Source organism: Lepidochelys kempii, chromosome 1 (assembly GCF_965140265.1).
Source record: "Lepidochelys kempii isolate rLepKem1 chromosome 1, rLepKem1.hap2, whole genome shotgun sequence".
NCBI lineage: Eukaryota > Metazoa > Chordata > Testudines > Cheloniidae > Lepidochelys > Lepidochelys kempii.
In genome coordinates, this window is record NC_133256.1 from 814530 (window position 1) to 840391 (window position 25862).

A 25862-nucleotide genomic window follows, 5' to 3' on the forward strand; every position below is an offset into this window, starting at 1 on the left:
GGAGGTCCCCACACTAGAGAACCCAACGGAGGGACAGCACCATGAATCTGTGCTGATGCATGGACCACACGAGCCAGGTCTGAGACGCTAAAAAAGGGATTGGCAGCTGGGGACTCTGGGCTCGTTTCCTGGCTCCAGACATTTTCCTTCCTGCTGCCTCAGTTTCCCCATCTGAGCAACACTGTGTGTAGAACCCATCAACAGTAAATTCTGTCCATGTGTGACCGTGCTTCAGTGGGACATGGCTGAGGATGCCAAACTCAGGACAAACTGCTGAGACAGAGGCTGGTGGTTATTCTATGATTACATTAAATCAAGATAGTAAGAGACATAAACTTCTGTCTCACTGCACCGGTTAACTACACACATCCCAGCCCTTGGCTCACCACCCGGACACTGGACTCCATGAGGAGCAGTCAGTGAAAACCAATTTCCACCACATAGCGAGTCCTTCTCATCCAAAGAGACCAGCCACTTTTGCAGGTCAATCTATAACTCAGATCTTACCCAATAAGACCACTTCTGCCATCCCTGTAGCAATTGAAAACTAAAGGTTTGATAATAAAAGAAAATAAGAAGAGTTATAAATGGTTATTAGATCAGATCCATCCCAGGGGTTTTTCAGGTTTCAGAGATCAGCGTCATAGCAATGATGGAATAAACTGCTAGCTTACAAAAGTCTCTCTAGAAGGAACCATAGCAGTCTGGGGGTTATTAGTCCTTGTTCAGAGCTTCCTTGTTAGAAATCCAGTGCAGAGAAATGAAGACAATACAGATATGTTTCGGGGGTCCTTTTATATTCTCTGCCCTGTGCTTGGAATATTACTGTCCCAAACAAAGCCCATTCTAGTACATCACCAATATGAACAACATCGGACACAAGGATGATACATTCAGATACACAGGAGAATCGTACTTAGCAAATCATAACTTTCCCATTGACACCTGACAGGACATAATTTGTAAAACCTTTGTTGCAATTATATAACCGTGGTAGCAACAGTGATAAAAATGGTCGTATTCAATCATACAGCATCACACCCTGTTCTCGCCCCCTCACGGTGCAACAGCTGCTAGCCACCTAAGCAAGGCACATTGCCTGGGTTCGAGCAGGGCAAGCAGTTTGAACACTAGAGCCACTTGAGGATGGGAAGAGCAGATCAAAATCTGTTTTGCCATAGGGAGTCTGCTCCCTGTATAAAGAAAGGAGGAAAGAGTTCTTTAAAAGTGAGATGTGAACGTTCGAGAACTTGGTTGTTTTCTACAAGCCATCACCAGCCAGTCCACTTGGCTTCGAACAACCTGCCCATACAGAGGTTCTTTTGAATGTCCCTGTGTTTTCTGGGACTAGCCCAAGGACAGAACTCCTGGGATGGGATCCCTGGGGTGCAAGCAGGACTGTGGGACAGCTGAGCCCTCCGTCCCAGCAACCTGGGGTATCCCTCTCTCACTGGGAGGGAATGGGCAAGGACGTTTCTCCTTATGTCCATTCTTGTGAGGTTGCCAAAGAGTGGGAAAATAATCAAGACGAGGTCAAAGCCCCTCTCCAGCCACTCCCCATCATTGAGGTTCCATTTCAGCGAGTAGCTCTAAGCAACACCAGGGATAAAAGTGTGTGCCAGGCATTAACAGACATTTTGGCCAGGGGAGGTTGGCCCTCTGACATCCTTACAGATGCAGGAACTAATTTCATGGCAGGAACTATGGAAAGCCTTTGGGAAGCTCATGGGGTAAATCACTTGGTTGCCACCCCTTAGCACCATCAAACAAATGGCCTGGTGGAGAAGTTTAATGGAACTTTGGGGGCCATGATACGTAAATTCATAAACGAGCACTCCAATGATTGGGACCTAGTGTTGCAGAAGTTGCACTTTGCCTACAGAGCTGTACCATATCCCAGTTTAGGGTTTTCACCTTTTGAACTTGTGTATCGGTGCAAGGTTAAGGGGCCATTACAGATGGTGAAGCAGCAATGGGAGGGGTTTACGCCTTCTCCAGGAACTAATATTCTGGAGTTTGTAACCAACCTTCAAAACACCCTCCAAACCTTTTTAGCCCTTGCTAAAGAAAACCTAAAAGAGGCTCAGGAAGAGCAAAAAGGCTGGTATGATAAACATGCCAGAGAGCCTTCCTTCAAGGTAGCAGACCAGGTCATGGTCTTAAAGGCACTCCAGACCCATAAAATGGACGCACCGTGGAAAGGACCATTCACGGTCCAAAAGCGCCTGGGAGCTGTTAATTATCTCCTAGCATCCCCCACCTCAAACCGAAAGCCTAAGGTGTACCATATTAATTCTCTAAAGCCCTTTTATTCCAGAGAATTAAAGGTTTGACAGTTTACAGCCCAGAGAAGAGATGACACTGAGTGGCCTGAAGGTGTCTACTACGAAGGGAACAGTGCTGGTGGCTTGGAAGAGGTGAACCTCTCCATGACCCTTGGGCGTATGCAGCGACAGCAGATCAAGGAGCTGTGCACTAGCTATGCGCCGACGTTCTCAGCCACCCCAGGACTGACTGAACGGGCATACCACTCCATTGACACAGGTAATGCTCGCCCACTTAAAGTCCAACCTTACCGGGTGTCTCCTCAAGCTAAAACTGCTATAGACCGGGAGATCCAGGATATGCTCCAGATGGGGGTAATCCTCCCCTCTGGCAGTGCATGGGCGTCTCCAGTGGTTCTAGTTCCCAAACCAGATGGGGAGATATGTTTTTGCGTGGACTACCATAAGCTAAATGCTGTAACTGGCCCAGACAACTAATCCAATGCCATGCACAGACGAGGTATTGGAGAAACTGGGACGGGCTCAGTTCATCTCTACCTTAGAGTTAACCAAAGGGGTACTGAAAAGTACAGCTAGATGAATCCGCCAAGGAAAGGTCAGCCTTCATCAGACATGTCGGGAAGTATGAATTTAATGTGTTCCCTTTCGGGCTGCGGAAAACACCCGCCACCTTCCAAAAACTTGTAGGTGGTCTCCTAGCAGGATTGGGAGAATCTGCAGTCGCCTACCTTGAAGATGTGGCCATCTTTTTGGATTCCTGGGCAGAACACCTGGAACATTTACAAAAAGTCTTTGAGCGCAGAAGGGAGGCAGGAATAACTGTTAAGGCTAAGAAGTACCATCTTGATTGAAACGTGGCCAGTGAAGGAGACATACCACAATTCTTGCTAAACTCTTCCAATGGTCAGTTACCCCCCAGTGTTAAAAATTTCCACTTTGTCTCTAATCTCAATTTCTCTGCCTTCAATGCCCAGCCACTGACACTTGTTAGATCTTTGCCTGCTAGCTTTAAGAGCCCACTGTTATCAAGTTTCTGTTCCCAATTATAAGTGCTGATAGAATGCAATCACATCACTCCATAACCTTCTCCTTGTTAAGAGACTGAGCTCATTGAGTTCCTGGGGCAGCCTTGCACTGCTGGATTTCCCTGTCCGGAGGCTTGGTGACCCCCTCAAAGAATTCTAGTGAGGCACGATTTTCCTTTTACAAAAACCATGATGACTCCTCCCCCTACAAAATATGTTCGTCTATGTGTCTGACAATTTTGTTCTTTATTAAAGTTTCAGCCAGTTTACTCGGTACAGACGTCAGGCTTACTGGCTTGTAATTGCGGGGATTACCTCTGGAGCCCTTTTTAAAAATGTGCATCACATTAGCTATCCTCCAGTCATTTGGTACAGAAGCTGATTTAAATGATAGGTTATAAACCACAGTTAGTAGTTCTGCAATGTCACATTTGTGTTCCTTCAGAACCCTTGGGTGAGTTACTGTTTTCTAAGTAAGACTATGCTATTTACATACATATATCACCTTTTTGTCTGATGCTCTGATTATTGGCACTGTACTGATATCTTACACATGGGTTGTGCTCATGTGTAACACCTACCAGGTAGAATTTAAATTAAGGCCACACAACTACATGTTGATGGCCCATCAAGGACAGTTATCTCTCACAATGGGCCATAGAAGAAATACACTCAGCAAAAATACAGGCAACGGCTGCCCCTGTGAGTCATCAAAGCGAGTGAGGACATGTGACATGCTCATGTGACCATGGACTCCATCTTGGGCCAATAACTTTCCACAAACAGAGGCAGTGGGCTTTTTTCGGGACAGTAAAATTCCACACACAGGGCAGAGGAGGATTGGGAGCAGCGTGACCATTAGGTAAGATCTGAGTTATACATGGCCTGGCTATGTGGCTGAGCTCTTGGGATTGGAAGGACCCGATATGTGGTGAAATTGGTTTTCACTAAATGCTCATCATGGAGTCCGGTGTCCAGGTGGTGAGCCAAAGGCTGGGATGCCTCAGGAGGCTGCATTTTTGGCTTGTAGTTAACCAGTGCAGTTCCCTGTGAGCTGCACAATGGCTATGCAGCAGCCTTCTTAGCACCACTCAGGTGCTCAGCGAACCCTCCTGGGGGACCTGCCAGGATGGCCTGGCCTGGACCCTTCTGCGGCCAAGGTGCCCTTCCCCTGTCCTGAACTCAGCCCCGGCCTGGACCTGCTGGGGGAGGGGTGCCTATCCTCTGGCCCCAGGCCCAGAGCTGCTGTCGTGGGCAAAAACCATCTTCTTTCCCCCAGCCTAGGTGCTGCTGTGGGGCGGGAGAGCTGGGGGGGAGTCCTCTGTCCCTGACATAGCCCCAGAGCACCTTCCTGAACCCCAAATGCCTCATCCCCACTCCGACCCCAGAGCCCGCACCCACAGCCCAAGCCATCACCCCATACACCCAACCATCTGCCCCAGCCGTGTGCTCCTCATCTCTGGCCCTACCTCAGGACTCACCCCCCCAGCCAAAGCCCTCACACCTCTGCACCCCAACCCTCTGCCCTAGCCATGAGCCCCTCATCCATGGCCCAACCCCAGAGCCTGCACCCCCCGTCAGTGCCCACCCCCCTCCACATCCCAACCCTCGGCCCCACCCCCACCATATGAATTTTGTTAAGTGCACACATCACCTTCATATTGCTGCACATAACAAAACTCATTCTGCACTTGGGTGGGAAAAATTAGAGGGAACACTGGACTGGTGAGACAGAAATTTACATTTGTTGCTGGCTTGGTATAATCTAATGATAGAATAACCACCAGTCTGGGGTGCATGTGCCCTGTTTCTCAGCAGTTTGTCCTGAAATTGGCATCCTCAGCTGTGTCCCATTGAGACATGGTGACATATGGAAACCACTGACACTCACTACTTGCAGGGGGTATCCACCTTTTACAGATGGAGAAACTGAGGCAGCAGGAAGGGGAGTGTCCTGAGCCGGGAACATAATCCACAAGTCCCTAGCTGCCAAACCCTTGCTTAGTCGCTCTCAGATCTGGCTCGTGTGGTCCATGCAGCAGCACAGAGGCCTGGTGCTCTCTGTCCACTGGATTCTCTAGTGAGGGGCTCTCCCCTGATTTCAGTGGGGCTGCAGCACTTACACCAGCTCCTCAGTGGGTGGAAGTCACATGGTGCACTGATTTAGTTCCTTGCAGCACATTGGAAGGGATGGCGTCGTTAGCCTCTGTTTGCCAGAGGCTGGGAATGGGTGACAAGGGATGGATCACTTGCTGATGACCTGCTCTGTTCATTCTCTCTGGGGCACCTGGCATTGGCCACTGTCGGTAGACAGGATACTGGGTTGGATGGACCTTTGGTCTGACCCAGTACAGTCGTTCTTATGTTCTTATCATTGGCCTCTATGCACTGCCTAGCAGCCTAGCTAATGAGCTTCTAAATTCAGTGATAAAAAGCATCATGCAGAGAATATGTTAGGCTCACCTTTACCGTTCAGCTTCAAGCCCTAGGAAATGGGTGCCCCGTAGTTCTTGATAGGGTGCCATGTACGTGTATAAGTAGCCAGCTTATTTCCCTCCATGACAGCTACCAAAGCCACCCTGGCCTCTGCCGAGCATCCCACTCCCCAGCTAACACAGGGGCTTGTCCTTCTGCCTCTCTCATCTGTTGTCTTCCAAGCTTCAAAGCTCATTCCTTGCCCTGCCCCCGAGTCCTGGCTCAGGGCAAAGGGCTCCCAGCCCATCCCCATTGCAGGGACCCTGCCTGCTACAGGTCCCCAACTAGGAGGAGAAAAAGGGAACTAAAAGCTAAAGAAATAAGCCACACAATGGTCTCTGTCCTCAAGACTATGTAGCCCACAAGCTGTATGATGCACAATCTTGCCCACCTGCCACACAGCCCTGCTCCGAACCCTCAGTTGCTTTTATACAGCTTCCTGGCTTCCCTCTTTGCTCCAGACTGGCCTATCAGGCCCAGACCTGTGTCCACGCTGCCCTCACTGCAGGCTCCTTGTCAGGCTGTAGCAGCCCCCCTTCCAACCCCAGAGCACAGGGAGCCCAGCTGGGGAGGACTAGGGAGGAGGAAGTTAGAGCTGATCCACCAAGTGATGAGGGAGGGGTGGAGAGGAGAGAGTGACAGGCAGAGCTTTGGAGAAAAAGAGGCAAAACTGGGTGGGGCTTTGAGGGAATATTTGGGGCCTCCAGGATCCAGTTACGAGCAACTAGAAAGGTGGCAACACAGTGAGTTCTACGTACACTGATTCCCCAGTTTGTCACACTGACTCAGCATAGTAAGGCCAGAAAAGGCTTTAATGTCACTTTGACTGTCCAGTCAGTACTTCAGGGAAGGGGGCCCAGCACCATGTCACCAGCCAGCTCTGCACAGACCTCGGTCTGAGAGCCAGAGCAACAGGAGAAAATTTTAGGTCCCTTTATGAGCAAAGAGCCGGAGCACCCTGCTTCTGATCTGTTTGGTCCTTACCCCGTAAATGATGGGGTTTAGCATGGGGGGCACCAGGAGGTACCCGCTGGAAATCAGCACGTGGAAATGCAGGGAAACATTGTGGCCAAACCGGTGCATGAGAGTGGAGAAGAGAGCTGAGACATAAAAGATTAAGATGACACAGAGGTGGGAGCCGCAGGTCCCAAAAGCCTTGAGCCGGGCATCCTTTGTGGGGAGGCTGAAGATGGCCCTGAGGATCTGAGTATAGGACATAGCAATAAGAAACACATCCACACAGATCACAGAGAATACCACAGAGAGGCCGTAGTATGTATTGACGCGGATGTCGGCGCAGGCCAGCTTCACCACGGCCATGTGCTCGCAGTGCGTGTTGGGGATGATGTTGGTTCTGCAATATGGCCACTGCCTCGCCAGGAGGAGATAGGGCAGTACGATTATGCCACCACGCAGCATCACAGCCAGGCCAATCTTGGCCACCATGAGGTTTGTCAGGATGGTGGAATGTCTCAGTGGATTGCAGATGGCCACGAAACGATCCAAAGCCATGGCCACTAGGATCCCAGACTCTATGACTAAGAAAGAGTGAATGAAGTACAGCTGGGTGAGGCAGGCACTGAAATCGATCTCTCTGGAATTGAACCAGAAGATGCTCAGTGTTTTGGGCAGGATCGATGTGGACAGAACCAAGTCAGTGACGGCCAGCATGCAGAGGAAATAGTACATGGGCCCATGGAGGCTCGGCTCCATCTTTACAATGAACAGAATAACAAAGTTCCCCAAGATGGCTATGGCGTATACGGTGGAGAAGGGGATGGAGATCCAGACGTGGACCATCTCCAGGCCAGGAATGCCCAGCAGGATGAAGGTGGAGGGGTTGGTGAAGTCGGTTGTGTTGGAATCTGACATGGAGTAGGGGAGAAGGTGTTCAACTCTGAGGCAGAACAGTGTCTCCTGCATGTACTATATGTTCCTCTCACTTCCTTTTGTGCCCAAGCTCTAGGATGATGGTCGCAGTACAAATTCCTGGATGGGGAGACAATGTTAATATGAGACACTACATGCACTACTGGGGGCTGTTCTCATGGGGGAAGCAGATTGGTCGCTCTTCACAAACTGAAAAATGACATTTTCATTATTCAGAGAAATAAATTATGAAGAACTGACCCTACTAATGCCAATTCCATATGCTCTGGTGCACCACATGTCAATCATTCCTACACATCTTGATATGGGAAACCTTAATAGGCACCAGCAGGAAACACGAGTGTGAATACTGTTTATCCATCATTGTTCCTTAATGCAATGAAACCCAGGCTAGAGAGTCCATGCTGTAGGGAGTTCCCCATTCACTCAGTTGCTCCACATCTGAGAGTGGGAAAAAATACCCCAAATCTTTGCCAAGACATGTGGCAGGGAAAACATCCCAACTAAAGCACAGCTCAGGGAAAAGACCCGGGTGTCATTCCCAAAGATTCCCAAACCTGAGCCATCTTTTCTAGGTGACAAATCTGAGGAATTCTCACAGATTGAAGCGTCACTACAGGAGGTTTTGGAATTAATTGAGAAGTGTAACAGTAACAAGTCATCGGGACCAGATGGCATCACCGAAGAGTTCTGAAAGAACTCAAATGTGAAATTAGTGTACTTAGATTTCCAGAAAGCCTTTGACAAGGTCCCTCACCAAAGGCTCTTATGGATGGGTAAGGAATTTTGTACCTACCCTCTGTTTGTCAGAGGATGCAGCTGGATGGCAGGAGAGAGATCAGTTGATCATTACCTGTTAGGTTCACTCCCTCTGGGGCACCTGGCATTGGCTACTGTTGGTAGACAGGATACTGGGCTGGATAGATCTTTGGTCTGACCCAGTATGACCATTCTTATATTTTTGTTGATAGAAGCTCCAAGGAAACACCTGCTCATTCACAATAGTGCCTAAAACAAAGACAATGTCTGGATGCCTGAGGTATGGGATGGAGAATAACCTGCTCTGGACATGTGCTCAGTTTTGGTCATTCATTCCCTATAAATTGTTTGACTGAAAAATCTGCGAATGTTTAGTTTAAAGAAGAGACTTAGAACAGGGCATATGATAGGGGAGAGCAAAATAAAGAATGCAACTGATTACATTCAAATGGACAAAAAGAGAACAATTCCCAGCCACTAACATCTATATATACTTAATGTTTTAAAAAGGCTAATTCCTCGGAGCACAGGGAAATTATCAGCAAAACTGATTTGGAGCAAACATTTAGACAGAAAAATTGAATGAAAAATTGAGAGTCCTTTAAGAAGAGTTTATTAGATAGTTAAAAAGTCACATGTCCACAGTCAAGAAAGTGCTAAAAGCCCGTTTCAGGGGCAAAGTGAAGGCAGCAATTTTTGGGGTGGGTGCGTGGGAAGCAATATATAACAAATGGAAAAAAAGGGAAAATAGCAAGCAATACAAATTGGAAGTTATGAAATTGATAATGGATGTTAAAGACATCAAGGAAAATCCATACCTGGTAGGGCTAAGAATCACAAAAAGGAGGTTATTACGTATATAAAGAACAAAAGAAATCCTAGAAAAGGTTTAGGCCAATTATTAGAGGATGAAAGGAAACTTGCTAACGTAGATACTTATAGGCAGTGATGAAATACTTTTCAGTACGGTAGCAGTCAAGGAGAAGGTTAAACAGCATCTACAGTAGAAACTCAGAGTTATGAATACCAGAATTAGGAACTGACAGATCCACCACACATCTCATTTGGAACCAGAAGTACACAGTCAGGCAGCAGCAAAGCACCCTACCCTCCACCCCCAGGCACAGAACAGTACTGTGTTCAACGTAAAGTATTTAAAAAAGGATTTTTTTTTTTTTAAGATTTGACGAGGTTAGGAAACTATGAAAAAACTGGTTAAAAAAAAGTCTAGGAATATAATTAATGACATTCAACAACAAAAACAACAACAGAAAATGTGGAAATGGCAGAGGTGCATAATGACTTCTTTGTTTTGGTTTTCACCAAGAAGGTTGGTGGCATTTGGGCGCCGAACATAGAGAATGTCAGTGAAAATGGGGTAGGTTCAGTTGCCAATAGCTATTATATTTGCAAAGTCATGGAAGACGGGAGAGATTCCAGAAGACTTGAAAGGAGCACATATATTGCCTATCTATAAAAAGGGAAATAAAGGCAACCCAGGGAATTACAGACCAGTCAGCTTAACTTCTGTACCAGGTAAGATAATGGAGCAAATAATTAAGCAATCAATTTGCAAACATCTAGAAGATAATAAGGTGATAAGTGATAGTTGGCATGGATTTGTCAAGAAAAAATCATGTCAACCCAACCTGATAGCTTTTTCTGAGAGGGTAACAAGCCTTGTGGATAGGAAGAAAGTGGTAGATGTGGTATATCTAGACTTTAGTAAGGCTTTTGATACTGTCTCACATATACTATATGGGCTACTATAAGCTGGGTGCATAACTGGTTGGAAAACCACTCCCAGAGAGTAGTTATCAATGTTTCACAGTCAGGCTTCAAGGGCATGAGTGGGGTTCCGCAGGGATCAATTCTGGGTCCAGTTCTTTTCAATGTCTTAATAAACTATTTAGATCTTGGCATGGGGAGTATGCTTATTAACTTAATCAGACGTCAAGAATTATAACATTCAAAAACCAGTCGGAGAACACTTCAGTTTCTTTGGTCACTCGATTACAGACCTAAAAGTTGCAATTCTTCAATAAAAAAACTTCAAAAACAGACTCCAACGAAAGACTGCTGAATTGGAATTAATTTGCAAACTGGATACAATTAACTAAGGCTTGAACAGAGACTGGGAGTGGATGGGTCATTACACAAAGTAAAACTATTTCCCCATGTTTATTCCACCCCCCCCCCCATCCCCAATGTTCCTCAGACATTCTTGTCAACTGCTGGAGATGGCCCACCTTGATTATCACTACAAAAGTCCCCCCCCCCACCTCCTGCTGGTAAATCTCACCTTAAGTGATCACTCTTGTTACAGTGTGTATGGTAACACCCATTGTTTCATGTTCTCTAGGTATATACATATCCCCTCTGTATTTTACACAGAATGCATCCGATGAAGTGAGCTGTAGCTCACGAAAGCTTATGCTCAAATAAAAGTGTTAGTCTCTAAGGTGCCACAATTACTCCTTTTCTTCTTATTAACTTTGCAGATGGAACACAGGGATCCTGAAAAGGATTTACAGGACATTGTGGGAAACCAACGCATCATGAGCTCCCAGTGTGATGCTGTGGCCAAAAGGGCTGATAGAAAAGGAGTACTTGTGGCACCTTAGAGACTAACCAATTTATTTGAGCATAAGCTTTCGTGAGCTACAGCTCGCTTCATCGGATGTATACTGTGGAAACTGCAGAAGACATTATATACACAGAGACCATGAAACAATACCTCCTCGCATAAACCAGGGAATGGTGTGTTGGAGCAGGGGAAGGATTTTACCTCTGCACATGGGGTCCACATTTCAAAAAGGATGTTGAAAATTGGAGAAGATGCAGAAAAGGCCCACAAAAATGATTACAGGCTGGAGAATATGCCTGACATAGAGAGACTTTAACTCATCAACAAGACACTCAAGAAAAGACTTTCATGGGGAGAAAGCCTTGGGTAAGAATGGGCTGTATAATCTAGCAGAGAAAGGCGGAGCAAGAACCAATGGTTGGAAGCTCAAGACAGACAAATTCCAGCTGGAAATAAAGGCCACACGTTTAGCACTGAGGGTGATTAACCATTGGAATAAACTATGATGGGAAGGGGTGGATTCTCCACCTCCACATGTCTGCAGATCCAGACTGGATGCTTTTCTGGAAGATCTGCTTAACGGTTTATCTGCACTTAAAATGTCACAGTGGCGCTGCCATAGCATTTTAGTGTGGACACTACTTTCCCTGATGGCACAGTTCTCCCATCAGTGTAGGTAATCCATCTTCCAAAAGGATGGTACCTAGATTGATGGAAGAATTTTTCCATTTACCTCCTGGAAAAAAAAACTAAATCCAGTACTAGGTTGCATTAGCAGAGGTATACCATACAAGTCCCGGGACATGATTGCACTGCTTTACTTGGCTCTGGTTAGGCCTCAGCTGGAGTATTGTGTGCAGTGTTGGTCACCAATGTAAAGGAAGGATGTAGAGTAGCTGGAAAGGATCCAGAGATGAGAGACAAAGATGACCAAAGGGATGTAAAACAAGCCATATGGGCAAAGACTGAAGGAACTGGGTATATTTAGTTTGGAAACAAGGAAATTAAGGGGAGACATCATGACAGCAGTCTTCAAATACTTGAAAGATTGCCATAAAAAGAAGTTGGAAAGTTGTTCTCTCTTACTACAGAGGGCAGGAGAAGAGACAATGAGTTCATACTACAGCAGAACAGATTTAGATTAAATCTCAGGATAAACTTCCTAACTGTAAGAACAGTAGGACATTGAAACAGATGTGCAGGGAAGTCATGGAAGCTCCTTCACTGGAGATTTTCCAAAGGAGTGTGGATAGCCATTAGTCTTGGATGACACAACAAATCCTGCATCTTTGCATGGGGTTTGAGTAACTGACCCTTGCCGTCCCTTCTCTTTGGGCTCAATACAGGGCTAAGTGGGTGAAGTTTAATGGATTGTATTATACAGGAGGTCTGACTGGATGTTCTAATGGTCCCTTCTAACATTAAACCCTATGAATCTATTGATAAAGAAAGTAGATCCGGCATTTATATTTACTGTGTCTCACAACACATGAACAAGGGAACATTCAATTACATTGCAAGTCCGAACATATAACATTTATTAAATGAAATTGTTTATATGATCCATATTTGGCCTGTAGAACTCCTTGTCACAGACTTTGTTGGAGCAAAGAGTTTAGCTGAATGGGATTCACAAATGGATTGGCCATTGTAGGTGGTTTTGGTGGCACCACTGTTAGTTGAAGCTGTCTGACACCTTCAATTACAAGACCTCATTTTTAGTTGTTGATAAGTTTTCCAAACGTTAAGTGTTTGGAATGAAATTTCCCTCACTGGGTGTCTGCTTTCAGCTAAACTGTATTTTGAATGTTTCAGGCATAACAATTCAGCTGACTTTCCAAATGAAACTAGGACAATAGTTGCATTGCTCATGTTAAAAAAATATTATCATTGTTTCAGCTAGGAGCCCTTGAACCTCCATGCTGTCCAGCAGATAAAAGCCAGGTAACAGCCCCCACCCCCCATTAACAGCCAGAACCCTGAGATGCAAGAGGAGGAGGTGACAGTCTCTGTACATTAACATACAGCTGCCTCCTCAGGTCTTTACTCAGTTCTTACTCCAAGGGGAGTTTTGCCATAGTGGGGCCTGAGCAAACTACTGTCCAGGGCCTCATAATTTTGCCTTGCATTAGAATAATAGAATATCAGGGTTGGAAGGGACCTCAGGAGGTCATCTAGTCCAACCCCCTGCTCAAAGCAGAACCAATCCCCAATCAAATCATCCCAGCCAGGGCTTTGTCAAGCCTGACCTTAAAAACTTCTAAGGAACGAGATTCCACCACCTTCCTAGGTAACGCATTCCAGTGTTTCACCACCCTCCTAGTGAAAAAGTTTTTCCCAATATCCAACCTAAACCTCCGACACTGCAACTTGAGACCATTACTCTGCTACCGCTGGGAACAGTCTAGGCCCATCCTCCTTGGAACTCCCTTTCAGGTAGTTGAAAGCAGCTATCAAATCCCACCTCATTCTTCTCTTCTGCAGACTAAACAATCCCAGTTCCCGCAGCCTCTCCTCATAACTCATGTGTTCCAGTCCCCTAATCATTTTTGTTGCCCTCCGCTGGACCCTTTCCAATTTTTCCACATCCTTCTTGTAGTGTGGGGCCCAAAAGTGGACACAGGACTCCAGATGAGGCCTCACCAATGTCGAATAGAGGGGAATGATCATGTCCCTCGATCTGCTGGCAATGCCCCTACTTATACATTCCAAAATGCCATTGGCCTTCTTGGCAACAAGGGCACACTGTTGACTCATATCCAGATTCTCGTCCACTGTAATCCCTAGGTACTTTTCTACATGTACTAACATCTTTAATTTTAGTGATCAACCATACCACTGAAATGCAGTGGCCTTGGGTTCAAGGCCATCAGTTGTGGGCAGGGGCACAGGAAAGAGGGACATTTTGGCCCATGATACTGGCCCTGGGATGTTTAATAGGAAAGGACCACAAACTATTCCCTATTACATCACACGCATGTTGCCCTGGGTTTGTTGAGCAGGTGAGCTCCTCAGCAAGAGATGGGTACCTGTGAATTCTGAGACAGAAGCATCTTTCCTGAGAATCCCCCTCAGGTGGCCATGTCCGACACCTCTCTCACCCCAGCATCCCCAGCAGCATCCCACTCTGAGAGCTGACACAGGGATGTGCACTGTTTATAATATAGCTCTGTGCAATCCCAGGTGGGTTCACTCAGACTCTAGGGGAGAAGTGGCACCTGGATGTAAACAGGCTGGAGACAAGCCTGTCTACGCTTCTGTGTTATTTATCCAGCTTCAGGAGTAATTAAGGGACATTCCCAAAGGGAGATGAGAACTCTTGGGCTCTGGGCTGAGTCAGAGAGGAATTAGCTGCTCTGTGTATTTGCGTATATTTAAAAATTATAGTTGATTACTAAGAAAACTAGAGATAATGCCTAGGTCTCCATCGGGTCCGATACACTGTACATGCCCAGGATGGATGGATAGATAGTAAACAAACAGATCTGGAAGAATATGACTGAGGGAAGACACGAACACTGTCAGGAAGCACATGGGGCTGTCGCTAAGGCATCAGAGATCAGTAATTCTCATCAGTAACTATCATCATACTGCATAGCACATTTCATTGAGGGATCTTTAAAACACCTAACAAAGGAAATTCACAGCGAACTTATCCCCATTATACAGATAGATGAACTGAGGCACAGGGAGAAATGAATTGTCCAAGGTCACAAAGAGATTGAGTAGCAGGATGACAGATAGAACCCAGGAGTCCTGACTTCCCTGCTGTAACCGTGGTCTCTTCATCACACCAAGAGGGAGCTTTAATGATCCTGACAGGAGAACTCTCTCCTATTGGCATAGAACAGCTCCATGGAGGTCCTTACCATGGCTCAGCTGCATCAGTACAGCTGTATCAGAGAATCAGAGACTCATAGAAGATCAGGGTTGGAAGGGACCTCAGGAGGTCATGTAGTCCAACCCCCTGCTCAGAGCAGGACCAACCCCAACTAAATCATCCCAGCCAGGGCTTTGTCAAGCTGGGCCTTAAAAACCCATAAGGTCTGACTTGTAGATATATCCTCAGTTAAACAGAGAGAGCCTGTACCGGGGCAGTCCCTCCACTCCAGCCAGAAAGAGGTTAAAAGCAGATGAGGGAGGCTGGTGGGGTAGTCAGCCACAGGTGTGGTTGCACCCAGTTAGGACACAGCTGGCCCTGATAAAAGGGCAGGCTGGGCAAGTAGGAGGAGAGTCTCTTGCTCCAGCTTGAGGGTGGAGAGGACCAGGCTGCCTGAGAGAACAAGTAGGGTACCTGAGACAGAGCTTGGCTGGGGAAGGGCAGGCAGAGCTGAGGAGCTCTGGCCTGGTGAGTCCCCAGGCTGAGGCCTTGCTAAAGGCCAGGGGAGGTACTAGGGCTGGAGGGTGGCAGCTGGGGCTAGAAAGGCAGCAGGTCCAACCCCTTTACGAGTGATAAGCAGCCATTACAGACTGCAGTTTTCCCCTGAGAGAAGGGGATAGATGACACCTGGCAGTAGCCACTAAGGCAAGGTGGCTATAGTGGTAAGGGGCACCGGGGCCCGGGAGGGACATGGGGCCAGAGGTGGTGGAGACAACATGGTGGGTAACAGAGGATGGGACACCAGCCCATAGAGGGCACTCCAGAGCTGTGAGAGCTAATTCTATGTACCTTTCAACACATTGTAGATCAGCCTATTGATATTACAAGTCAGTAAATGTGCCTTCTCTGGATCGCTAGGAAACCTCTCTTTGTATCTGTCATAAATATAAAGGGACGGGTAGCCACCTTTCTGTACACAGTGCTATAAAATCCTTCCCAGCCAGAGGCAAAACACTTTCACCTGTAAAGGGTTCAGAAGCTAAGGGAACCCCGCTGGCTCCTAACCCAAAATGACCAATGAGGGGACAAGATACTTTCAAATCTGGAGAGGGGGAGGGACAAAGGGTTTGTCTGTCTGTGTGACACTTTTGCAGGAAACAGATCAGGAATGCAGCCTTCCAAGTCCTGTAAAGTTAGTAAGTAATCTAGCTAGAAATGCGTTAGATTTCCTTTTGTTTAATGGCTGGTAAAATAAGCTGTGCTGGATGGAATGTATATTCCTGTTTTTGTGTCTTTTTGTAACTTAAGGTTTTGCCTAGACGGATTCTGTGTTTTGAATCTGATTACCCTGTAAAGAATTTATCATCCTGATTTTACAGAGGTGATTCTTTTACTTTTTCTTTAATTAAAATTGTTCTTTTAAGATCCTGATTGCTTTTTCCTTGTTCTTAAGATCCAAGGGTTTGGGTCTGTGTTCACCTGTACAAATTGGTGAAGATTCTTATCAAGCCTTCCCCAGGAAAGGGGGGTTAGGGCTTGGGGGGTATTTTGGTGGGAAGACATCTCCAAGTGGGCGCTCTCTCCCTGTTCTTTGTTTAACACACTTGGTGGTGGCAGCACAGGGTTCAAGGACAAGGCAAAGTTCGTATCTTGGGGAAGTTCTTAACCTAATCTGGTAAGAATAAGCTTAGCGGGTCTTTCATGCAGGTCCCCACATCGGTACCCTAGAGTTCAGAGTGGGGAAGGAGACTTGACACTTAGGTTCAGCTTCAGCCAGCTGTTCCATCCAAGAACTGGGCCATCTTGGTGATAGTGGTGTGGACGGACCACAGCTGCATACTGCTGGCATTTGAGTCTATATTGTATGGCCAGTTCCCATAGAGGCTGCATGGAGATGTTGAAAAGCCCAGAAACAGGGAACTGATCCTTCTGGGACTCCACCAGGGACAGGTCTAGTGCTGGAGATGCAATTCCCCATCACCACTAATTGTGTGTGTCCCTCGAAGACCATTTTAGTGCATTCCTCTGGACTCCTGCTGCCTCTCAGGTGATACAGCAGTATTTCATTGTCAATAGTGTCAAATAATGCAAAGAGGTCCAGGAGGACAAGCATGGATGTCTGACCCCTGTCCATTGATAGAAGATCATCCATCCATGCCTCTAAAGCAGAGGAAGTGGATAGCCATTGATAGAAATGAGAAGTTATGAAGTATAGAAAATGGCAAAGGGAAGCAAAAGACACAAAAGACAAATCCATGGCTAGCAGGGCTAAGGAAAATAATAAGCCTATTTTAGTATATTAGAAACAATGGAAATACTAAGAGTGGTACAGTTCTTTACTAGCTGGAGATGGTAACACTGTTAATAACTATGCAGAAAGGGCAAAACTGTTCAATAAACCTTTCTGTGCTGTATTTGGAAAGAAGCAGGATGATGCACTAAGATCATATGAACTTCTTTCCAGTCCACTGGTAACTATGGAGAATGGTAAACACAACCTAATAAGGATCAGTATTTTTAAATCAGCAGCCCCAGATATCTCACAACCAAAAAGTCCTAAAGGAGTTGCCTGAGGAGATCTCTGTCCCAACAATGTTAAATTTTAATAAATATTGGAAGACCAGAGATCCTGCATTATGCCAGTATTCAAAAAAGTGTGTCAAGGGTATTAAATGCTGGGTAGCTTGACATCAGTCCTGGGCATAATAATGGAAAAGCTGAAAGGGAATTTAGTCAATAAAGAATTGAAGGGTGCCTCTTTTAGTTGACAACAAATTTGGGTGATAAAGGGAACTGGGGAGATCTAATAGATTTAGACCATTGCAAACTTGACCTAGTACCACATGACACTCAGATTAACTAACTAGTGCTAGACAGAATCACTAGAGCACTCATTAAATGGAGTGAGAACTGGCTAATGGATAGATCTCAGAAAGGAGATGTCCATGGGGAATCATCATTCGATGGGATTCTTTCTAGTGGTTCACAAAGGTCCTTCAGCACCTAACACCAACTGATGTATGCCTCTAGGGTGCTGGTTCGTTGCCAACAGAGAAGTGACTATTTCCATGTGGGACTGTTAGCTGTGAGCCGCTGCTGGAGTGAGATACAAAGGAAAGGTCAGCACTTCCTTATGAGACGTAAGAACAGCCAGACTGGGTCAGATCAAAGGTCCATCTAGCCCAGTATCCTGTCTTCTGATAGTGCTCAATGCCAAGTGCTCCAGAGGGAGGGAACAGAACAGGTAATCAGCAAGTGATCCATCCCCTGAAGCTCATTCCCATCTTCTTGCAAACAGAGGTGCGGAACTCCATCCCTGCTCATTCTGGATAATAACCATTGATGGACCTATCCTCCATGAATTTATCTAGTTCTTTTTTGAATCCTGTTATACTCTTGGCCTTCACAGCATCCTCTGGCAAGGAGTTCCACAAGTTGACTGTGCGCTGTGTGAAGAAATATTTCTTTTTGTTTGTTTTTTAAACCTGCTGCCTATTAATTTCATTGAGTGACCCCTAGTTGTTGTGCTATGGGAAGGAGTAAATAACACTTCCTTATTTACTTTCTCCACACCAGTCTTGGATTTATAGAGCTCTAACATATCTCTCTTTAGTCACCTTTTTTTTTCCAAACTGAAAAGTCCCAGTCTTTTAAATCTCTCCTCATTCAGAAACTGATCCATACCCCTATTCAATTGTGTTGCCATTTTCCAATTCCAATATATCATTTTTTGAGATGGGGTGACCACGTCTGCATGTATTGTTCAACATGTGGGTATACCATGGATATAGATAGAGCCAATATGATATTTTCTGTCTTATTAACTATCTCTTTCTTAATGATTCCCAACATTCTGTTTGCTTTTTTTTTCACTGCCGGTCTGTTCCAACCCGAATCTTCTATGACTCTACAATTCTATGACTAGCAGTTCTGCAATTTCGTATTTGAATTCCTTCAGAACTCTTGGGTGAATACCATCTGGTCCGGGGACTTTTAATACATTAAAAAGTAATATTTTGTTCCAAAACCTCCTCTAATGACATCATCTCAATCTGGGACAGTTCCTCAGATTTGTCACCTGAAAAGAATGGCTCAAGTCTGGGAATCTCCCTCACATCCTCAGCCATGAAGACTGATGCAAATAATTCATTTAATTTCTCCGCAATGGCCTTATCGTCCTTGAGTGCTTCTTTAGCATCTCGTTCGTCCAGTGGCCCCATTGATTGTTTAGCAGGCTTCCTGCTTCTGATGGACTTAAAAAATTATGATATTACTTTTTGAGCCTCTTAGAATAAGAAAGAGCAGGTTGGGGGGAGGGATAGCTCAGTGGTTTGAGCATTGGCCTGCTAAACCCAGGGTTGCGAGTTCAATCCTTGAGGGGGCCATTTAGGGATCTGGGGCAAAAATTGGGGATTGGTCCTGCTTTTAGCAGGGGGTTGGACTAGATGACCTCTTGAGGTCCCTTCCAACCCTGATATTCTATGACCCAGAGGTGGATTTGAATACTGGCTTCTTTGTTATGATACTTGTTCCCCTCAACACAATCGTCGAGTAAACACCGTATTAGTTACAAGTATAAGGGAGCAGCCATGTTAGTCTGTATTCACAAAAAGAACGAGGAGTCCGGTGGCACCTTAAAGACGAACAGATTCATTTGGGCATAAGCTTTTGTGGGTAAAAAAAAACTTCAGATGCATCTGAAGAAGTGGGTGTTTTACTCATGAAATCTTGTGCCCAAATAAATCTGTTGATCTCTAAGGTGCCACCGGACTCCTCATTGTTTTTGTATTACTTACAGAACACTCTTCTTATCTAAGTTAGTATGTAAACACCTACATCTGTTACAACACCCACAAACCCCTTATTAAGTAAAAGAAACACCCACTGTTTAGTATACCTTTATCATTAGTATACCCACTGTTAGGATATAGCTGTTCAGGCCTGATGGTAAAGGCCTGTACTTGAAGAATTTACGTGTATTCTTATCACTTGGCTAGTTAGAGGTATAAAAGAGAGAATCAAAATCACTGTCTGCCGGTGTAAGGGCCTTCTCTCCCTGTGACCGTCTGAGGCCCTGTGCTTAGGCTAAGGACTTTAGCTAAGCAGCAGAGACAGCTGTAAGCTGGGAAGCGACTGGTCACCTCCTCACATTCCAAACTAGGTTATGTCTACACTACGAAATTAGGTCAAATTTATAGAAGTCGTTTTTTAAAAATTGTTTTTATATAGTCGATTGTGTGTGTCCCCACACAAAATACTCGTTAAGTGCATTAACTCGGCAGAGTGCTTCCACAGTACCAAGGCAAGCGTCGACTTCCGGAGTGTTGCACTGTGGGTAGCTATCCCACAGTTCCCGCAGTCTCCAGAAATGAGATTCCAAAGTTCGTGGTTCTTTTCCTGTCTACCTGGCCAGTGCATCTGAGTTGAGAGTGCTGTCCAGAGCGGTCACAATGGAGCATTCTGGGATAGCTCCCGTAGGCTATTACTGTCTAAATGTGTCCACAGTACCCGAAATTCGACCCGGCAAGGCCGATTTAAGCACTAATCCACTTGTCATGGGTGGAGTAAGGAAATCGATTTTAAGAGCCCTTTAAGTAAAAAAAAAACGGCTTCATCATGTGGACGGGTGCAGGTTTACATCGATTTAACGCTGGTAAATTCGACCTAACGTCCTAGTGTAGACCAGGGCCTAGTCACATTGAAATCAGGTGCTATTGGGCTGTTAGGATACAATTCTGTCCTGATAGTGCCTATCGCCTCCAGAGAAAGGGAAGTGCCTAGAAAATGTAAAAGGAAACTTAGTCTGATAGCATCCTGTCTGTCAAGAACTCACTTATCCATAGCTGGGATGTGAAATTCTCTTTTCTGTGTTGTTCTATCACTGTAGTCCCCATTTCCCTATTGTTTGTCTGTGTAATCTCTGTCTGGTTCTGTGATTGTTTCTGTCTGCTGTATAATTAATTTTGCTGGGTGTAAACTAAGGTGGTGGGATATAATTGGTTACATAATAATGTTACAATATGTTAGGATTGGTTAGTTAAATTTCAGGAAAATGATTGGTTAAGGTATAGCTAAGCAGAACTCGAGTTTTACTTTATAGTCTGCAGTCAATCAGGAAGTGGGTGAGTGGGTGTGGGGAGGGGAAATGGGAACAGGGAATGGGGCTGGGGAAATTGGAATCATGTTTGGCTAGGGGCAAGAATGGGAACAGGGACACAGGTGGAAGGCTCTGTGGTGTCAGAGCTGGGAAGGGGGACACTAAGGAAGGAAACTGGAATCATGCTTGCTGGAAGTTCACCCCAATAAACATCGAATTGTTTGCACCTTTGGACTTCGGGTATTGTTGCTCTCTGTTCATGCGAGAAGGACCAGGGAAGTAAGTGGGTGAAGGAATAAACACCCTAACACCCACCCCTCTCTGTTGTTCACAGCATTACGCATGTTATACAGGAATTTTTACCTTGAAAATACATTTCTTTGCAATAATCTGTTGCTCCACATTTCCCTAATCAGTGGTTCTCAGGGGAAGGAGGAAGGGGCCATGACCCATGGCTTGGTTGTGTAGCTGGGAAAGGAAGGGGCGGGGAGAGAACACTTCTTTTACACAAAGAGTATTCATGAGACCACTACATTTCTCATGCAGCTGTAGGGCTTATCAATCCTTACAAGCAACAGGGAAGGGGAAAATATGAGAACGTAGCTATCAAACAAAGCCATACTGCCTGCTTCTGCCTTTATCCCCAAATGCCTGTGGATGTTTGTGTAAGTGCAGGACATGCCGGAGCTTTGTGGCTTGACTCAGCATCACATAAGAGAGGGACACCCCAAGTTGCTGGGACGGAGGGCTCAGCTGTCCCACAGTCCTGCTTGCACCCCAGGGATCCCATCCCAGGAGTTCTGTCCTTGGGCTAGCCCCAGAAAACACAGGGACATTCAAAAGAACCTCTGTATGGGCAGGTTGTTCAAAGCCAAGTGGACTGGCTGGTGATGCTTGGAGGAAACAGCCAAGTTCACATACGTCCACCTCTCACTTTTAAAGAACTCTTTCCTCCTTTCTTTGTACAGGGAGCAGGCTCCCTGTGACAAAACAGATTTTGATCTGCTCTTCCCATCCTCAAGTGGCTCTAGTGTTCAAACTGCTTGCCCTGCTCGAACCCAGGCAAGGTGCCTTGCTTAGGTGGCTAGCAGCTGTTGCACCGTGAGGGGGCGAGAACAGGGTGTGATGCTGTATGATTGAATACGACCATTTTTATCACTGTTGCTACCACGGTTATATAATTGCAACAAAGGTTTTACAAATTATGTCCTGTCAGGTGTCAATGGGAAAGTTATGATTTGCTAAGTACGATTCTCCTGTGTATCTGAATGTATCATCCTTATGTCCAATGTTGTTCATATTGGCGATGTACGGGAATGGGCTTTGTCTGGGACAGTAATACTCCAAGCACAGGGCAGAGAATATAAAAGGACCCCCGAAACATATCTGTATTGTCTTCATTTCTCTGCACTGGATTTCTAACAAGGAAGCTCTGAACAAGGACTAATAACCCCCAGTCTGCTTTGGTTATTTCTAGAGAGACTTTTTCAAGCTAGCAGTTTATTCCATCACTGAAAAACCCCTGGGATGGTTCTGATCTAATAACCATTTATAACTCTTCTTCATTTCTTTTATTATCAAACTTTTCTTTTTTCAATTGCTACAGGGATGGCAGAAGTGATCTTATTGGGTAAGATCTGAGTGATAGTTTGACCTGCATAAGTGGCTGGTCTCTTTGGATGAGAAGGACTCACTATGTGGTGGAAATTGGTTTTCACTGACTGCTCCTCCTGGAGTCCAGTGTTCAGGTGGTGAGCCAAGGGCTGGGATGTGTGTAGTTAACCAGTGCGGTGAGACAGAAGTTTGTCTCTTACTGTCTTGGTTTAATGTAATCATAGAATAACCACCAACCTCTTTCTCAGCAGTTTGTCCTGAGTTTGGCATCCTCAGCCATGTCCCACTGAAGCACGGTCACACATGGACAGAATTTACTGTTGATGGGTTCTACACACAGTATTGCTCATTACTCCCAGAGGTATCCCCCTTTTATAGATGGGGAAACTGAGGCAGCAGAAAGGAAAATGTCTGGAGTCAGGAAACAAGGCCAGAGTCCCCAGCTGCCAATCCCTTGTTTAGCATCTCAGACCTGGCTCGTGTGGTCCATGCATCAGCACAGATTCATGGTGCTGTCCCTCCGTTGGGTTCTCTAGTGCGGGGACCTCCCCTGATTTCAGTGGGGCTGCTCCCACTGACACCAGCTGAGGATTTGGCCCAAGACGTTTAACTAGAGATAAAGCATCTGCAGAGACCAGGGAGCTGGGAGTGAAGCATCCCAGCTCTTCCCGAGATGCGCTGGTGACCTTGGGCACATTCTCTCTGCATTGAATGGAGATGATCATTTGTTATGTCTAGTGTGCTGCTAACGAAAGGCCCTACTCAGGGCTGCAGAGTCACACACTGCCCTGATGTGGCTCCTTTCAGCAATTCGTTGGCCTGTATGCGCTCTGTAGAGTTCCAGCAGCGTGTGGTCCCTGGTAAACGCGCAAAACAAGGCAGAACCCTGAACTGTGTGGTGCTGGGTGTGGGGGGAGTCAGGACTCCTGATTTTTATTCTCAGCTCTGCCACCGATTCATTGTGTGGCCTTGAGTAAATCACTTGACTTCTGTGTGGTTCGGCCCATCCATGACACGGGAAGAACGCTGCCAAGCAGCTGAGCTAAAGAACTTCCAGACGCAGTGATCAAAGGTGTCACGCAGACTCAGACATGTATGTTAGACTCAGCTTCACCGTTCAGCTTCAGCCCCTGCGCAGTGGGTGCTCTGTCGTTCAAGATAAGGTGCCGTTTAAATTGCCAGCAAATGGTAGCTGTGCCATTCATCTCCCTCTGTGTGAGCTCCCGCAGCCACCCCGGCCTCTGCCCAGCATCCCACCTTCCCAGCTAATGCAGGGGCTGATCCCTCCACCTCTCTCAGCTGTTGTCCTCCGAGCTTGAAAGCTGATCCCTTCCCCGCCCCCAAGGCCTGGCTCAGGGCAAAGGGCTCCCAGCCCATCCCTATTACTGGGACCCTGCCAGCCGCAGGCCCCCCGCCAGAAGGAACAAATCATAGAATCATACAGGATTAGGGTTGAAAGAGACCTCAGGAGGTCACCTAGTAAAACCCCCTGCTCAAAGCAGGACCTATCCCCAGCTAAATCATCCCAGTCAGGGCTTTATCAAGCCAGGCCTTAAATATTTCTGAAGATGGAGATTCCACGATCTGCCTAGGGAACCCATTCCAGTGTTTCACCACCCTCCTAGTGAAATAGCGTTTCCGAGTATCCGACCTAGATCTCCCCCACTGCAACTTGAGACTATCGCTGAAAGCTGAGGAAATGAATCACACAATGGTCTCTGTCCTCAGGACTTTGCAGCTGAGCTTTCGGGCCCACATACTGAATGATGCACAATCTCGGCTGCCTGCCTCTCAGCCCTGCTCCCAACCCACAGATGATTTTATACGGTTTCCTGGCTTCCTTCTCTGCTCCGGACTGGCCGGCCTGCTGCATCCTCCCTGCAGGGTCCTTGACAGCCTGCAGCAGGTCCCGTCCCAGCCGGGGCAGAGGGAGCCCAGGCTGGGGAGGAGGAAGCTGGAGATGAACCAGCAAGTAGATGGGGTTGGAGAGTAACAGGGGTGGGGCTCTGGGAGAAGATGTTGAGAACGGAGCGGGGCCTTGGGGAATAGGTGGGAGAGGGGAAGGGGCCTTGTGGAAAGAGGTGGGGCAGGGAGCAGGGCCTTGGGGAATAGGCAGGGCTGGGTGTGGGGCCTCAGATGTCCAGTTAAAAGCAATTAGAAAAGTGGCGATCCTATGGGAGAATGAGTTGTACACAAAAAGATTACTCAGTTTGTCATGCTGACACAGCACAGTAAGGTCAGGAAAGGATTTAATGTCACTTTGACTGTCCAGTATGTGATTCAGGGAAGGGGCCCCAGAACCATGTCATCAGCCAGCTCTGTCCAGATCTCGGTCTCAGAGCCAGAGCACCAGGAGAAAACTTTAGGCCCCTGTATGAGTAAACAGGTGGAGCAGCCTTACCCGGATCTCTTTGGTCTTCACCCCATAGATGATCGGGTTTAACATGGGGGGCACCAGGAGGTACACGTTGGCAATGAAAACGTGGAAATGCAGGGGCACATTTTGGGCAAATCTGTGCATGAGGGACATGACGAGACCTGGGATGTAAAAGGCTAAAATGACAAAAATGTGGGAGCCGCAGGTCCCCAAAGTCTTGAGCCGAGCATCTTTTGTGGGGAGGCTGAAGGTGGTCCTGAGGATCTGGGTATAGGATACAGCAATAAAAATGCCATCCAGACCCGTCACAAAGAATAACACAAAGAGGCCGTAGTAACTACTAACACGGGTGTCGGCGCAGGCCAGGTTCACCACGGCTATGTGGGCGCAGTAGGGCTGGGGGATGACGTTGGTTCTGCAATATGGCCACTGCCTCGCTAGGATGGGATAGAGCAGTATGACCATGCCACTGCGCAGAACCACGGCCAGGCCGATCTTGGCCACCAGGGGGTTTGTCAGGATGGTGGAATGTCGCAGGGGATGGCAGATGGCCACATAACGATCCAAAGCCATGGCCACAAGGATCCCAGATACCATCACTGAGAAGCAGTGAATGAAGTACATCTGGGTGAGGCAGGCACTGAAATCAATCTCCCTGGAATTAAACCAGAAGATGCTCAGCATTTTGGGAAGGATGGAGGTGGACAGGACCAGGTCGGTGACGGCCAGCATGCAGAGGAAATAGTACATGGGTGCATGGAGGCTCGGCTCCCTCTTCACGATGCACAGGACAGTGAAGTTCCCCAAGACGGCTATGACGTACATGGTGGAGAAGGGGATGGAGATCCAGACATGGGCCACCTCCAGGCCAGGAATGCCCAGCAGGATGAAGGTGGAGGGGTTGGTGAATTCAGTTGTGTTGGAATCTGACAT

General features: G+C 46.6%; 2 protein-coding genes across 2 annotated transcripts; both read right to left on the reverse strand.

Moving 5' to 3' along the window:
• Positions 1-6709: 6709 nt before the first annotated feature.
• On the reverse strand, positions 6710-7708 carry LOC140912873 (olfactory receptor 52E4-like). Its single transcript, XM_073348133.1, has one exon. It carries the CDS (start codon positions 7706-7708, stop codon positions 6710-6712), a length of 999 nt encoding a protein of 332 aa, XP_073204234.1.
• A 17206-nt stretch (positions 7709-24914) lies between these two features.
• LOC140912905 (olfactory receptor 52M1-like) lies at positions 24915-25862 on the reverse strand. Its single transcript, XM_073348270.1, has one exon. The coding sequence runs from the start codon at positions 25860-25862 to the stop codon at positions 24915-24917; it is 948 nt and encodes a 315-aa protein (XP_073204371.1).